The following is a 17987-nucleotide window of genomic DNA, read 5'->3' as shown; positions in this document are numbered from 1 at the left end:
ACCAACCTTTTGGTCAGCAAGTTCAGCAGCTCAGCGGCTTAACGTGCTGCGCCATGGGGGGCTCCTGGTAACCAGCCCCAGTTTACCATTCTAGCTTTGCCCTCCTGCCCACTTCCACAGAAAGCTTTCTTCCATAGAAGAATGACTTTCTTCATGCCTAGAAAAAGACCTTGTGAACTTCACAGTCTAAAATGGACATGTTTTTATAAAACTACAAAGTTGTTCAATACTGCAAGATCAGAGTGTGTATTAGAATGTTCTTGTAATCTAGCACAGTAACAGGAGAAACTGGCTGATAAAGTTGAATCTCACAAAGTGTGTCCTGTGGGGGGAAAGACAATGCAGTATCTATCGATCTTTGGGTTCTTTATAAAATATTAACTCAGCCTCGGAGGAAGGCAATAGCAAACTTTCTCTGAACCAATCTTGCCAAGGAAAACTTGTGCTAAGATCATGTTAGGCTCACCCACCATAGGTCAGAAATGACTTGAAGGCTCACAGCAACAACAACAAATAGATATTCAATTTCTTAGGATATCAAGCTCCTAGAATTCCATGAGCCTGTGACAGGTTCATTAATTTAGGAGAACTTACTGGTTTAATAAGGATTTTCTTTCTGTCAGACTTCTAACAGTGAATCCTCTTCATGAGTACTATATCACAGCCTTGCCTTTCTTTCTCTAAGGCAGTGGTGCTCAGCCCAGATGTTTTGGTCTTAAACTCCCAAAAATCCTAACAGTTGGTAAACTGGCTGGGATTTCTGAGAGTCCATACTTCAGGAAATAAAGCCCGACTCCTCAGGGAAGGATATTAGAGGCAAAGATGGAGCACTTTGGCCACATAATGAGAAGACAGGAAAGCTTGAAGGAAAAAGGAAGAGGGGCAGACCAAGGGAAAGATGGTTGGATGGTATCCTTGAAGTGACTGGCTTGACTCTGAAGGAGCTGGGGGTGGTGACAGCCAACAGGGAGATCTGGCGTGGGCTGGTCTACGAGGTTAAAAATATTGTGTACAAAATTGCCTCCAGGTTATATGTATAAGGTACATGTGAAATATAAATGAATTTTGCATTTAGATTTGGATCCCTTCTCCAAGAGAGCTCCTTATGTCCCAACATTTTCAAATAAATTATACTCAGCCTGTGGTAGATCTAAGAGAGCAGTTTCAAAAAGTGCACTAGCACTTTTAACATGAAGAAAAGATACTCATAACATATGGAGAGTGTAGAAACTTGGCTAAACACAAACATAGGCATTATTGTTCTAAAAAAGAAGACCCAGTTTGATAGTATAATGGCTGGAGCATTGGACTAGGATGGAGAAGACGTAAGTTGAAATTCCCACTTAGTCATCAAGTTTACAAACAGCTTCTCACAAGAATAGAATGGGAGCAGAGAGAGTTGGAACCATGTCTGTCATCTTGAGCTCCTAAAAAAAGCTGGAGGCAAATGCAACAATTAGCAAACAAATTAAACATTCAGCACCATATCTCCAAAAATCCATCAGCTTGATTCCTAAAAATAACCCCTCGAAAAATAGATTAACTTTTGTTAATAAGACAAATGTCTATCCCAGATTGTTTTTGAGCTCTGTAAACAAGTATTGATTCCTGACTGTGATTCTGGATGTGAGCAGAATCTCTAGTGCAACTAGGAGAGGAGCAGAGAGCCAGATTTTCAGCAGCAGAAAGCCATGCTTTCCTGAAATGCGCTGGATTGCCCAGAAAGCATCCCCTCACCACCAGCATCACCATCCCATTCTGCCTTGCCAATTTGCTTTGTCAAAATGTCTTGCATGGTATCGCTACTGACACAACCAATTCCCATCCCTTTGACAGAACGCCCTCCCACCCTCCAGCGAATTTTGATGGCAACTATCTCACATTCACAGATGTTTCAGCTTTCAGAGCTGGTGGCAATTGGATCAGACTGATGCTCATTTTGTAGGTCTGATGTACCCTGTGCTTTCCATAAGCGGCCATCTTTCACAATGCTGCTGTTGTCCTTCATTTGCAGAGATTCAGAGAAAGCAAGCAGCCTGACGGAGACACTGCCAACCAAGAAGCATAACAGCATGTATCTCACGCTCCCAGATGCCCATGATACAGACTCTGGTAAGAACAACATAATAGAGACTTCTGGCAGCCTAAATTCCATGCAGACTTTCCTGTGATGACAGACCATCTCTCCATCCATGATTTGACAAGTTTCCTTCCCCTTCCTAGTTGTATGAGATCAAGAAATATATTGATGTGTTAAAGGAATTCCAAAGTTTTCACCCACAGAGGAGGCAGTCTGTTGCATCTCTAAATGAGTCACATCCATCCGTTCTGACACCGTGGTTCACCTGATTATCTCTAAATGGAGCATTTCCTCTCTCCTATCTTCTCAGATATAGAAGAATTGTCAAATTGTCAGTTTCATGTGTGTGTGTCCTATTTTGAAAGAATTTTATTGTTTGATTCTGTTGAGTTCCAAGAAATATACCAGGGGTAATTAAACAAAAATGACTAAACTGAGACATTTTTCAAAGATCCATGTGTGTCTGGAAGTAGATTTAGCCTATGGAAGCTTATGGTACCAATTTTATTATCTCAGTCTCTAAGGCAGTGGTTCTCAATCTGTTCTAGCCTACAACTCCCAGAAGTTTTAAGATGCCTACTTTTGTTTCCCAAGTAACCTTTGAAAACTAGAGGGAAGGACTAGGTTGGGTACAGCCCCTGAAAAATCTCTAGCTGCCAACCCCTGCTATTCATTCCTATAAGGTAGTTATAGTACTGCCCTCCTCCTTTAAAAGCATTCATTGAATACCGTACGTCATCTCAGTGCATCGAAACTAAGTTGAACTCATATATGCTGCAAAGTCTGAAAAGCCTGAATAAGTTTCCCCAGTAACCAGTGGTTAGAATCATAGAATCATAGTTGGAAGAGACCGCGTGGGCTATCCAAGCCAAGAAGCAGGAAAATCACATTCAAAGCAGCTGACAGATGGCCATCCAGCCTCTGTTTAAAAGCCTCCAAAGAAGGAGCCTCCACCACACTCCAGGGCAGAGAGTTCCACTGCTGAACAGCTCTCATAGTTAGGAAGTTCTTCCTCATGTTCAGGTGGAATCTCCTTTCCTGCAGTTTGAAGCCATTGCTCCTCATCCTAGTCTCCAGGACAGCAGAAAACAAGCCTGCTCCCTCCTCCCTATGACTTCCCTTCACAGGTTAAAACATAGTAATGTATTATCATGATGTAATGTATTATGTAATGCATTATTATTTTCACATGTTGATGTATTTTATTTTATATGTTATGTATGTTATATATGGCTCCTTTGTGTGCTATTTTGTAAGCCGTCCCAAGTCCCTATGGGAGATGATAGCTGGGTACAAATAAATTATTATTATTATTATTATTATTATTATTATTATTATTATTAGAAACACAAGATGAATCCACAGCAGACAAGATCACTCTGCTGGCTATTGTATTGGATCCCAAGTGTCTAGGACTGTGTGATATATTGGCAAATAATGCATGTGGATCCCAGTAAGGTGGCCTTCTGCAGCTGGCAGATGATAATTTTGTCAGCTCCGATTGTGTTTAAGTGCAGGCCAAGGTCTTTAGGCACTGCACCCAGTGTGCTGATCACCACTGGGACCACTTTGACTGGTTGTTCTGTCTTTAAATGCTGACCACATTTTTCACATGCCCATGCTTGATATTGTCCAACTGTAGTATGCCTAGATATTTATAAGCTTCAGGCTGATTGCATTTTATGGTTTGTCCATTTGGTATCTCTATGCCCTTACTCTGAGTAATTTTCCTTTTCTTTAATGCCATGGTGGCACATTTGTCTAGGCCAAACTCCATACTGATATCAGTGCTGAAGATTCTGACTGTGTTGGTCAGTGACTGGATTTCTGTCTCTGATTTTCCGTAAAGCTTTAGATCATCCATGTACAGCAAGTGGGAATTTTTTGGTGAATTTCTTGCTGTTTGGTAGCCCAGGTTTGTTTTCTGTAGAATTACTGGTTCTATAGAAAATAATAAAATACAGAATAATAATTCTGTAGAATAATAATAATAATAATAATAATAATTTATTTATTAGTGACACATAGAGATTGTTGCCTCTCCTCATAAATAAGAACTATGTTTTTCTTGGTGCTGAAATTGCATGTCAGCACTTGGTTATAGGCAGGCTTACGTTAAGAACAAGACACAGTGAGTTGTGTTAATGCCTAGATAAATCTCCAATATGACCAAGAACCCATTATTGTTCTTCTAGTTTGGAAATTGTACTGATAGTGTGGAATTACTGCATAGCATATGCACATTTAGCACCTATGGAACACTTTTATACAGTACTTATCTTGTGTCTTTAAGTCCAAAGGTACATACACAGCATTTCTAGTAGTGGTGCTTCCTAGCATTTGAATTCTGAGTCAGATTTGTTTGCTCATGATTTGTTAAATAATATGGAAGAGCATCGCACATGTGGCTCTATTTCCTTTAGATGTTGGAGAGCTTATCCATGTGCAGTTCCTGCACAGATGGCAGGACATTGAAATGACTCATTCACATAATCATATCAGTATTTCTCCCAGGGAGTAAGCCCCCACCTATGTAGCTGTGCGATATAAGCACAATTTCAGCCATGCAAGAGCAGCTGGAACATCTAAAGGACACTGCAGGGGCACTGGGGATGTAGAAAAAGAATTGCGTTCAAATGTGTTTTCTGATCAAAATTGCTCTTTTGTGCCTCAGGAATACCTCTGTTTTTATCCTGTTAAAGGTAATCCATGAGGAAACCAGTGGTTATGCTTGAAAGTCTGCTATCTTCAACCAAGGTTCTAGTACTGAATGGCAAGTGTGTTATTCAGGTAGAATGACATTTTCAAGAGTGGACAACAAGCAATGTTATAAAGGCAGTAATCTTTTTATTTTCTCAAATATGCCTGTGGAAATAACCCTACATCATTGTGTCAGCTCACAGCAGCCGTCCCCAATAACGACACAGGACTCCGATCCGTAATCTATTAGAAACTTTACTGCTGGATGCTCAAACATAACAAAAGCCGAGATTGACCAGCGGCCGCTGGTCACCTCCTTTATACCCACCCCCACATTTGAAAACACTCTTCCCGCCAAGTGGGAAATCCCGCGCAACTTTCCCGCCAAATACCAACTGTTTCCCCCCGAGGTCACCAGCCGCAATGTCCTTATCGGTGCTCTACGTCAGGACCCTGGTTTTCAGCGCCAAAACTGAAGGCCTGGAAACCGGTTCCTGACATCATTGTGTACAGATATTCCTAAGGGACTTGTGCCCCTGGAAACTTTGCCATGTGGCTGCAAGCATCCAGCCCATCACATGAGGTGGTGGCAATGCTGTTCTTTAAACAAAAGGAGGAAACCACCCATGGCTTTTATATATGTTTTTAAATGTATGACCCTCACCCTATGACATGTCTTTAAATGACATATACATATACCATCTCCAAATATCCCCATAGCTTTTGCAGGGAATACATGGCTCAATGACAATAGAAAGAGAGAATGATTTGGAATAATTTCCGTTTTAATACTATACACCACTCTTGATTTGAATGTGTAGATCTGTGGTTCTCAATCTGTAGTCCATGGACCACCACTGGTCCACAAAAACTAAAATATGGTCCACAACCTCACTGCTACTACACCATTGCAACGAGTGTGACTGGTCTTGCAAAACCCTTTTATCGTGCCAAGGCTTATTAAATATGGTTTTCTGTGGGTGAGCAGATGGCGACTACTGCATGGCATATGTTCTGTATCAGAAACTGGAGCTGATGTGGTCTATCCAATACAATTTTCTGAATCAGCACCCCAGATAACCAAACCGAATCTAAAGTTGACCAAAAACTGATTTGAAACCCTTTTGATACAAATTTTGGAGAGTGGTCCATGGTCAAATGGTCCCTCATCAAAAAAAGGTTGCGAACCACTGGTGTATTAGCTATACATGAAAGAGACTTCTTCATCAGAGTAGAGTACTGGAGACTCTGGAACCTTACATTGTACGCGTGTGGTATATACTGTAAAATGTGTGCCATTCTTTTGTCCAAGAATTCAGGATATAACTGAAGACCTATCTCTTCTGGCTCGCCTACCCAGTCGGTTTTAATGATAACATCTGTATTATTGGTATTAGTGATAGTCCTTGCTGTGTGTATTTAGACATATGCATTTTAATACTGTTGCATTTGTCTGTCTGTTTTAACCACGTTGTACCCCACCTTGATCCTTAGGGAGAGGCGGGTCATAAATTAAATGCTTTATTGTTGTTATTGTTGCTTCTTCTTAATAATTTGGAATTTGAATATTATATAGGACAGCCCCTGCTGATTCGTTGCCCAGGAAAAATGCTTCACTGTAGTTTCCACAGTCCCTTGGCTAGCATGGGATTTGGAATCCCAGTAATCTGGAGGACACCAAGTTCAGAAAAACCGTTTTAGGGCATAAGCCACCTTTGATTTTGATAGGTATCCAGAAATACACAAAATAACTCTTGGAAACAACAGACAGATAGTCTTGTGTTCTATTATGTCCTTGATGATTTCATTTATTTGATATAAATAACAATATCCTGTCATTTATCTGTATTTTATTGCATAATAGTCGCAATCATGTAATGGTTGCACCTCCATTTTTGGGGTCCCAGTTTTGGTATTTCTGTTTTCCTCATGCAATAGGCACACTGTTGATTTACTGTTCCATATACACACTTATTTGCTTGCCCGCCCAAAGACCCACCTGCCCATTCACAGACCCACTCTCTCATCCACTCATCCACGTACTCACCCATGCATTCACTGACCAGCCCCTTCCAGAAACACTGCTTGAAACATTTCTGTGAGTTGTGAAAGAGTGCATGGTGATAGAGTGCATGGGTGAGTGAGCTTCAAGATGGGTTTTTGGAATGGATGGTGAGCTAAGGGATGGGCAACCGAGTGAGTGCATGAGAGAGAGAGAGTGAGCAGACAAGCCCTTTAAAGACCACTGCACCATTTGTATAATGAGTGGATGATGAGCAATGATCACCACCAATTGACACCTCCTGGAAATGTGAAGTGCCCGTTCTTTAAACTGATATGCACATGGGTCATTAAGAATTGGGACCTTATCACGATGGACATTGTGCTTAAAAGCTTGTTTAAAACTAACATTCATAATGCACCCGATGGATCAGAAAATGATGCATTGTGGGAGAGTGAAGGGGAGGAAAAAACATTTTCCATGTGTAGTGCTGAGGAGGGCACATCAGATAATACCAGCAATGACAATGGTGCGGAGTCTTCAGACAAGGAAAATTAAAATGTTTTAGGATGTAATTTTTTTTCTATAAACTCTTGGATATGTTCTCATGTTGTTTTCAACATAATTTTATTAAAATATTCCTGTTTTGAAACAAAAAAGGGGGGAACCTCACATAATAGTTTTCCAAATAAGGGGGGAGTGCAACTATTACGTGATGAAATATGGTAATCACATTATTGACAAGTCAGTTATCAACAGCGCATAATGGTATAAGAGGAACAGCTCCATATACTGTGCAAATCCTCACCTTTTGTGGACTGTGTATTCAGCAAGAGATGCTCAAGAAGAATATTATAATTAAAGCCTTATCTTGGGAGTTTCTTTGAAAGTTTTGCATACAAAGTAATGTCCTGGTAACTATGGAACCCATAACAGTATTTCCACCAATTTGTGCCTGAGGGAAAATGGTTTCTAGGAATTTGCTAGGTCCTCCAGGCACTTATACGATATGCATCCCCTTCAAGTTACCACAGAGTCACCGTGGAGAACCTTGCAAAATTTTAAGGAGGATACCTCTCTGAAAATTTCTAGGTTTTCCAAAGTGATTCTGTGGTATGCTGGACTGGAAATCAGATAATTTAATGATGTTCAGTTTATGGTTTCAGATAACTGTGGTCTAACAAGGAACATATCCCTTGTGTATACAGAAATCTCACTGTAAATGTTTCAGTGCAGGCAGTAATCCACCTGACTAGCATTTTACACAGTTTCTTAAGGATCACCGTGGCTTATTTTGCTTCATCAAAGTTGTGTGTGAATTTCAGGTTCCCAACGAGCCTCTTCCATCGCAGCTTCCCGACTGGAACAAGCCATGTCTGAAGTAACCATGCACAGTACTGCCTTGAAGCAAGGGCCTTTGCAGCTGTGGACTACTCTTGAACAGATCTGGTTGCAGGCTGGTAAGTACAGCGATACCTTGACCTACGAGTTTAATTTGTTCTGTGACCAAGCTCGTAACTCAATTTGCTCATATGTCAAAGAAAATTTCCCCATTGAGATGCATTGAAATTCAATTAATGATTCCAGCCCCTCAAAAACTACAGTAATTTCTCCCTTTAAGAGCTCATTCACAGAATGAATTAAAACAATTTTAGTCTCCCTCCCTTCCTGTTGGAGGCCTCACTGGCTGGTACCTGTCTAAAGCTGGGCTGGAGGCCTCCCAGAGGCACCTGATGGGAGGATGAGGCTCCATGGGACCATCTGCCACCCTGCAGAAGAAAGGTCACTAGTTTGTGCCGTGCGAGCAGGCTCTGCACAAAATGGCAGGTAATATCACAATAGCGCTACCTCTAGCAAGAGTACCATACTCTTGCATGAGCACTATCATGAGAGGTACTACCAGCACAAGATTATGGTACTCTCGTGAGAGGTAACACTAGCATGAGAGTACCTTCCATCTTGTGTTGGGCCTGCTCGCAGGGCACGGAACCCCCTCCTTCAGCAGCGGCTCGTAACTTAGATCACCACTTGCAAGTTGGAACAGAAAATCGGACGAGCTATGGCTCGTATCGGATTGCTCGTAAGTTGGGGCATGCTTAAGTCCAGGTTCCACTGTTACTGGGGTTTATTTTTTCTTTTTCTTTGGTTTTAGAGTCTGACATGAATGGCATTGTTGCAAACATTTTGATAGTGCTTCATGTTGTGGATGTGGGGTTTCAAACCTTAATCCCATCTATACTTACCATCCACAGGCCATGATGGCAAAGGCAGGGTTTCTTCAGCTTTTCCACTTGCGACCCCTTTTGGCCCAAGAAATGTTTACGTGACCTTGGGTATATAAATATATAAAAATAAGTATAAAAATCAAACATTTACTGATAACAAATTGGCATTTGCAAGTTCTGCTAAACAGGCTGATATTTCTTTTTATGAAGTCAGCTAAAGCATAGTTTGCAGAGTCCACTGTAAACACTGCATAACAGATTCATGTAAATGTCTAAACCAGCCACTAGGTGATGTTCCGAAAACCTTTACTGTTGCCAATTTTTTCAGGTCACCAACATTGGACTAAGGGGTCCCCATTGGGGTCAGGACCCACAGTTTAGGAACCAGTGGGCTAAGGTGTTCAGTAATACAGCCATACAAACCTTACCAGGTAGATGATTAAGTTATGTTCTGCTGTGCACGTGCAAAGAGACAGCAAAAATATCTTGTCTAGAATAACATTTCTTAAAAAAATAAGGCTCTTGAAAAAATAGAAAAATGGGATTTACAATAGATCAGCACCCTAAAAGGGGGGTCTCCATGGTATGTAGGGGCTGCTGAAATGTTTAGGTTCTTTTCTTGTCAATATTTCATTTGCAATTTGGATCCTAGCTGTTACCGTTGCCCTGTCGGAGCTTTTTAATATCACAGATCTTGTTGCATAAGCTGGCATCTTATTCCTTCATCTTGCAGTACTGTATTATTTTAAGCCTTTTTCACTTGACTGCAGTGCCCTGCTCCGCTTGCCACTGCCAGTACTCTTCGCTAAGCCCATGCTTTACCAAATATGGCCACTCACAGAAGAACTTGCTCTAGTAATTTGATCCTGGATTGGCTGAACACCATCAGCAATACAGTCGTACAAACCTTACCAGGTAGATGATTAAGTTATGTTCTGCTGTGCACATGCAAAGAGACAGCGGAAATATCTTGTCTCTTGGCATTTTCGCTCCAAATTGCCTGCAAAAAATGTGTCATTTCTGTCCCCCAGGAGCAAATTAAACATTTGTCCTTAAAGGAATATTGGAACGAACGTACCATCAGTTTCAGTGTAGTTGGAATTGAGGGCAGCATAACACAGTGAGCTAATGGAAAACATCTGTTCTCTCATGTTGTGTGTGCACTAGGACCATTCATATATATCTGTATCTAAATATATCCCATCATACAGAGTTTTAAATGTATAGGTTGCTTTTCAAAAAATGTGCTGCAAATTCCTGGGAAACGCATTTTCAAATCCAAGGAAAAAGTGATGAGGGAAAGACTGTCTTCAGAATGAAAAGCTTCACAAAGTCAAGAGCTGAAATGTTTATGTCAGACCTGTCAGGTTCCACACAACTGCATTGGCCTATTCCGCTCTTTCTCCAGGGAACACCCATCCACTGTAAGTCACCTTTGGGACTCATCCTGCTTTCCAGATATTCATGCTACTCTTCAGTCTGTCAAAGACTTTTGCTTACAAAGTAGAATGCACTTCCTTATTACATTTCTGTACTAGTTGATGCCGTGGCCAAAGAAGACCTGTGTCTAAATAATTCGTGACAAAGCAGGGTTTTCTGATTTGTCACAAATTATTCCTCTTTTACCGGATGCCTCGTTTGGACGCCTCTGGTAAAAGCGCGAGACCTTGCGCATTTTGGGCACTGTCTGGTTGGGCCCATAGAATCCTGGGATTCGTAGTTCGTTGTGGCACCAGAGCTTTCTGAAGAGTAAATATCTCACAAAGCCATAAACTCCAGGATTCCAAATATTGAGTAATGGAGTAGTTAATGAGATGCCGAATGGCTATAATTTTGTAGTCTGGATATTGCCTTTGACAGAGACCACATTCCTAACCAGCCAAGAAGACCACGAGTCTTGCAGAAGCTGTATTGAATCGAATCCCTTCCAGTTTAGAAAAATAGGGAATTGTGGTACTTAGAACTGTTCTTTTCCATGGTAGCTTTGTGGCAGAACTGTGGCTGTGTTTCTGGACTGGAGGAGGTTTAGATCTGGTGTAAATTATCTTCTCCTTCACCCCGGTGCACAGTGTTTTGTTTTCTCTCTAGGCAGATCATTTAATTTAGCTGGCAGTACAGGTTCTGATAGCAGAAAGGGGTTTTTGATAGCACAAGGAGATTATACCCAGCCTTTAATTTCTACAGCTATCTCATTTTGAGCGAACACCCTGTTGTTTTTCAGTTTATTTTTCACCTTTTCTTCTCTAAAGTAGAGGTCAAGGTGGCTAGTGATGAAGTGAAGAAAACAAAATACAAACTGAAAACAAAAATGAGACTGTGCAAGGCAAGCAAACTTAGGTAGGTAAAGGTTTTCCCCTGACATGAAGTCCAGTCGTTTCTGACTCTTGGGTGTGGTGCTCATCTCTATTTCTAAGCCGAAGAGCCGGCATTGTCCATAGACACCTCCGAAGTCATGTGGCCGGCATGACTGCATGGAGCGCCGTTACCTTCCCACCGGAGCGGTACCTATTGATCTACTCACATTTGCATGTTTTCTTTTTTCCTTCAATCTGTTATTTGATTGGGTATATTTGATCTTCTGATTCCAAAAGTGGCACCAGTTATCCTCTATTAGTTGTAGTTTTTGAGATACAGAACATATGTCATGTATCAGTCTTCATCTGGTTGCCCATAGAAAATCATGATAACCATATCTAAGAAACTAGAGCTGATACAAGGGAGTCGGCCTGAATCTATTGAGAATCCAGGTTTGAAGTACCCACTTGATCCTAAAGTCTACTTTTAGTTGCATCTGCACTGTCAAATTAATGCAGTTTGACACTACATTAACTGCCATATCTCAATATAAATCCCAGGAATTATAGTTTGGTGAGACATCAACACTATGTGACAGAAAAGGCTAAAGACCATGTAAAATTACTATGATTCTGCAAGTGGTGCCAAACTGCATTCTTCTACAGTACAGATGCACCCTTCATAATGGAAATAACCAATTTCTCTTCCAAAATTCGGCATTGCCTGCACTTGTTTCTATTAGGACAGCAAGTAGCAGCATTAACTACTGATGGGTTTCATCCTGGGTGACTCTTCTTGCTGAAATCCTTTTTTGAAATCCATTTCGCTTTCAGGGACAGAAATCCAATTGTTTCTGCCTTAGTAGTGACAGGGAGAATGATTTTTGACATTCATTTGGAAAGCATCCAGCGCTGCAGATCAATTTAGCATGAGCCAGCATGACTAAGCTGTGCTTCTTTTCATTGTACATCAATGGCAAGGCGACATGGCATGCCCAGCAACAAAAGGCTGACAAACGTGATGCAAGTGAAGCACAAACTCTTCATGCGTTCTGCAGAGAGCAGGTACTCCTCCATGGAGTATTTTTCTATTGTTCTTAGTGTTTTGGCCCAGCTCGACATTGTGTTAGTTACATAGCTTGGAGAATTACTTCAAAAAGTAATTCGTTACCATTACATATATCAAGTATCTACATTTGTAGTTAGATGTGTTATAGTAATTCTTTACTTACTTGCTATTCAAAAATAATTACGTGTAGAATGCCACAAGAGGCTGGACTGTGGTTCAAAATACATTAATAGAAGGAAACCACAAGCATCTTGTAAATGCATAGGCTTACAGTTTTAGTCTCAATATCATAGTTGATTTTGATGTATTTTGGGGTGCACAAAACACTAGAAAAATGTTGCACTGCATACAATTCTTTCACAAATTATATTTCTTTTCAATTCAATAGTTCCTCAGTTGTGATTAAGTGCAGTCGCTAATGTTCCAATGTGAATTCTCTTTGTGCTTTTGTTCCAGTGTGATTTCTTTTTGTGCTTCTTGTGTTTTACATCAGCAAACTGAAATGTTTTGAAAGTCTACTAGAAAACCTGAACCCCTTTCTTACTGTTTACTCTGTAAGCCCCGAAGAAATCTTAAGGTAAAGGTATAGGTTTTCCCTGACATTAAGTCAAGTCGTGTTCGACTTGGGGGGGGGGGGGGGGGGTTGGGTTTGCTCATCTCCATTTCTAAACCAAAGAGCCAGCGTTGTCTGTAGACACTTCCAAAGTCATGTGGCTTCTGCCGTTACCTTCCCGCAGAAGTACCTATTGATCTATTCACATTTGCATGTTTTCTGCTCGGTTGGCAAGAGCTGGGCTAACAGTGGGAGCTCACCCTGCTCCCTGCATTCGAACCGCTGACCTTTCAGTCAGCAAGTTCAGCAGCTCAGAGGTTTATTACAAGACAAAGACATCAAAGCAGTTGGGAGAGGAAAAACTGTTCGTGATGGAGCAAATCTGAGCTCGTTTTTGGATTTTGAATGCCAAATTCCTATAAAACCAACATGCATATATATGTTTTAAAATGTTTATGACTCAGTTTTGCAGCCCTGTGTTATTAAAGCAAATGAAAAGTATTGAAAATTCAGCCAAAATAAGTAAAACGATCTTTCACAGTGCTACAGTTGTGATGTAATGCAGTTATGCTTCGGTACAAAAAGGTTTTAATTACAAATAACTTGTAAGTTCCATCCAAATCTGTAAGTTACTTGTAAGTTACATCTGCTCTTGGAAAGAACTTGGAAAGAACTTCACAACCTCTGAGGATGCCTGCCATAGACGAAACGCCAGGAGCTAATGCTTTTAGACCATGGCCATACAGTCCAAAAAACCTACAACAACCCATTGATTCCGGCCATGAAAGCCTTTGACGATACAACTTCTAGTCCCTTTTAAGTTGGGTTCCCTTCTGTAGGATGGCTGCTCTCTGTTCTAATTTTCTATGGATTGGTGCCTTGCACCATATTTTTACCTCAACTGCACTATCACCTTTGTCCCATCTGTTTCAATCTTCTGTCCATTTTCTATCTATCATATTGATGAAAAAGTATGGCCAGTTTTGCACTGTTATTGAGCCAGGGTATATTTGATATGAGTTTAGCAGCATGTACCCCCAGCACGGCATAGTAGCTAGACATCGAACTATGATTCTGGAGAACAGGTTTTGAATCCCCACTCACCTATAAAAAGCTCTCACACTCACAGTTTCAGAGGAAGACTAGGGCCTCATCTACACTGCCAGATAAAATCCAGATTATCTGCTTTGAACTGGATTCTATTAGTCTACACTGGCATATAATCCAGTTCAAAGCAGATAATCTGGATTTTATCTGGAAATATAGATGGGGCCTAAGGCAAAATCTCTCTGAACGAATCTTGCCATATATGGTTGGCATAAGTCTGAAACAACCTGAGCGCAAACAATAGCAAAACGTTTGAGATTAGTTGCTCAGTAGGTGGTAAGAAATTGTAAGAATGGAGGTGATACTCCTCTGGCTAGGATCAGTCAACCACCAAGGGAGAACAAAGCACAGTAAACAGTACTGTAACCTCAGCATGTAATTCTTCTTGATCAGGGAGAGTCAATAGCTAGCTTGGTTTTGTGGACTCATTCCAAAGTAGTGATGTGGTAGAACCACAACTCAACATTTCAAAGCACTAGGACTCCTTGGTGACTATATGATGTGACTTCCCACTCAGTCCAACAGCCTTCCTATTCCCACTTGTGTTTAGAGGCAACCCTCACAGAGTTATTATCAGAGAGATTTTGCACAATTCCCCTTACTAATGAAACTTTGGGTGCATCTGCACTGTGAAATGAATGCCGGGCAAAAGTATGATTGCTAGGGCCCTACGCTAGTAGCTGAGATGCTATGCTGGTTGCGCAACATGAGGCAAATTAATGAAGGGAAGACGTGCGCAATGCAGGTGAGAAAGTGGGGAACTGAAAGGGGGGGGGGGGAACAAACAACCAAGCATACTGCTTAAGGCGAGTGAAGTATTGTTAGAGTTATTTACCGTTAGAATCATAGAATCATAGAATCAAAGAGTTGGAAGAGACCTCATGGGCCATCCAGTCCAACCCCCTGCCAAGAAGCAGGAATATTGCATTCAAATCACCCCTGACAGATGGCCCTCCAGCCTCTGTTTAAAAGCTTCCAAAGAAGGAGCCTCCACCACACTCCAGGGCAGATAGTTCCACTGCTGAATGGCTCTCACAGTCAGGAAGTTCTTCCTCATTTTCAGATGGAATCTCCTCTCTTGTAGTTTGAAGCCATTGTTTCGCGTCCTAGTCTCCAGGGAAGCAGAAAACAAGCTTGCTCCCTCCTCCCTGTGGCTTCCTCGCACATATTTATACGTGGCTATCATATCTCCTCTCAGCCTTCTCTTCTTCAGGCTAAACATGTCCAGGTCCTTAAGCCGCTCCTCATAGGGCTTGTTCTCCAGACCCTTGATCATTTTAGTCGCCCTCCTCTGGACACATTCCAGCTTATCAATATCAATTGTGGTGCCCAGAATTGGACACAGTATTCCAGGTGTGGTCTAACCAGAGCATAATAGAGGGGTAGCATTACTTCCCTGGACCTAGACACTATGCTCCTATTGATGCAGGCCAAAATACCATTGGCTTTTTTTGCCGCCACATCACATTGTTGGCTCATGTTTAACTTGTTGTCCACGAGGACTCCAAATCTTTTTCACACGTACTGCTCTCGAGCCAGGCGTCCCCCATTTTGTATCTTTGCATTTCGTTTTTCCTGCCAAAGTGGAGTATCTTGCATGATAAATGATAAACAATGGCTTATGAAGGCGGTAAACAAGGTAGAAATATTTCCTCTCCCCCTTTCTGGCAAACAATGTTCCCAGGACTCTGACACAGCTGTGTCTCTTACTCGCTCCGCTGTCTTGCGCTACCTCTTCCCTTCCTTAATTCAGAGCCGTGTTACGCAACTAGCATAGCGTTGGGTCCCAGCTATCATACTTTTGCCAAATGCAGTTTTGATACCACTATAATTGCTGTGATTCAGTACTATGGAATCTTGGAAGATGTAGTCTTACAGGGTCTTTGTTAGACTGGTGATAGCAGATTGCGGAAGCAAGCACATATCCTGTTAAAGATATTTCTGCCCCTTCTAATATAGTGTGACCCTGAACTCAAAAATACACATGAATCAGTTGTGACTTTAAGTAGAAAAGAAAATTGTCCATTCACTTTAGTTCAACAATGATACAAAGCACATCAGAATAGTTGATCTCACCACAGTATAATAACAAACACTTTCTTCAGTGAGTCTTCTTTCTTTGATGACAGAAAACAAAAGTAGTACAGGGTACAGTTTCTGTTCTCTTTGTTGAAAATACGACGCCCTTGGTTTGTAGTTCAGATAAGCAGTCTTTCTTGGCGTTGACTTACGTTTTAGTTTTCTAGCTTCCAAACGCCGCATGTCAGCGCCCAACAACAAAACAGCCACCTGCTGCTTCCAGCTCCGATGAGCTACCAGCTCTAAAACCAAGCCAAACCAAGTTAAGCAAAAGTAAAGCTCAACAACTACAAACTCAGTGCTTTGTTTTATACAGTAAGTAGATAACACAACCTACTAAGCCATAATGACTGCTTTAGTGCTGTAATAGAATGGTTCAGATCCTTTCTATTACTTAGATTTTTTTTCATGTCAGGAGCGACTTGAGAAACTGCAAGTTGTTTCTGGTGTGAGAGATTTGGCCGTCTGCAAGGACATTGTCCAGTGGACACCCGGATGTTTGGATGTTTTACCATTCTTTTGGAGGCTACTCTCATGTCCCCGCATGGGGAGATGCAGCTGACAGAGGGAGCTCATCTATGCTCTCCCAAGATTCAAACCTCCAACCTGTCCGTCTTCAGTCCTGCCGGCACAAGGGTTTAACCCATTGTGCCACTTGGAAAATTATCAGAAGGCTCATAGGAAGAACTGGAGCTAACAGAGTGAGCTTATCCACGCTCTCCCCGGATTTGAACCTGTGACCTGTCGGTCTTCAGTCCTGCTGGCACAAGGGTTTAACCCACTGCGCCACCAGTAAACTGTTAGTAGCAAAAGTCTTTAGCCTTCTCTGCCAAAGACTGCTGGGGCCTCACCAAACTACAATTCCCAGGATTCCGCAGGACTGAGTCATAGCAGTTAAAGTGGTTTCAGACTACATTCATTCTACAGTATATAGAGGCACCCCTTGTCATGTGTAACTTTCAGCACATTCCAGGATAAGCATCTTTCAGCATATGGACGGCCTAAAATAAGGGTGGGCAACTCTAGTTAGGATAGGGGCAACTTCCCCCTGCATGCTCACCTCGCTGCCCTCACCTCATCATGACCAGAAGCAATGTGAAATCACTTTCAATTTTATTTCCCTACTTTTGGGAAATTCTATTTTTTTTTTTTTGCAGTGGTTTTGAACCAATTCACCTAATGAAAAGATTGGGGTCAGGGGGCTTTGTGGGCTGGTAAAAGGGTCCCAAGGGCCTCATGGAGGATGAGAGCCGCTCTTTCCCCACCTTTGGTCTACAGATATTAAAGGCAATTATTTCATGTGCAGTCCCTACCTGGTTTCCTGGAAGGGATGTTTGCCCTCCCCAGGTCATCAGGTGAGTGGAGATTTACATGCTGAGCCTCACAATTCCTCATTCTCTCAGTCCGGTTTCTGCCGAGCTCTCTGTAAATTAATCCCATAGAGAAGAAGTGCTTCTGGTTCAACAGTAAGCAGAATGAATGACTAATGGGAGCATAAAATTTAATTTCTTGGAAGCACATGTTTATTGTAAGCCTAAATAACCTCCCTTTGTCATACCATTTTTCTCCTTTGTTGGCTTCGCATGAGCCCGGTTCCTTTCAGCTTTCTAGCCCATCAGCTGCTTCCCTTCTTCTTCTTCATGCCAGGAGGATTCTGCCTCTTGTCAAGCCGTGTTATTTTACTTCTAATGTTGAAAAACAATAAGGGTCAGAGCTGCTCTTTAACATTTTTTGAAACTTAACCTTGTGCAAATTAAACCACCCACGCCTCCTTTTATTGGTGATCCTTCTGCTTACAGATACAGAGCCTGGGGTTTAAATAAGTCCTGCTGACATGAATATGCCTTGTTGTTCCCATTTAGATCCAATCTTGTTATG

General features: G+C 41.6%; 1 protein-coding gene across 1 annotated transcript in view; it reads left to right on the top strand.

Moving 5' to 3' along the window:
• TTC7A (tetratricopeptide repeat domain 7A) overlaps positions 1-17987 on the top strand; it is a 226727-nt gene that overhangs the window by 152378 nt on the left and 56362 nt on the right. The window contains exons 18-19 of the mRNA XM_060754418.2: positions 2015-2112; positions 8108-8242. Coding sequence (XP_060610401.2) covers positions 2015-2112; positions 8108-8242 — 233 coding nt within the window. The remainder of the gene's footprint in view (positions 1-2014; positions 2113-8107; positions 8243-17987) is intronic.

This window comes from Anolis sagrei, chromosome 1 (assembly GCF_037176765.1).
Source record: "Anolis sagrei isolate rAnoSag1 chromosome 1, rAnoSag1.mat, whole genome shotgun sequence".
NCBI classification, from domain to species: domain Eukaryota; kingdom Metazoa; phylum Chordata; class Lepidosauria; order Squamata; family Dactyloidae; genus Anolis; species Anolis sagrei.
This window is presented reverse-complemented; position numbering and strand designations above follow the sequence as displayed.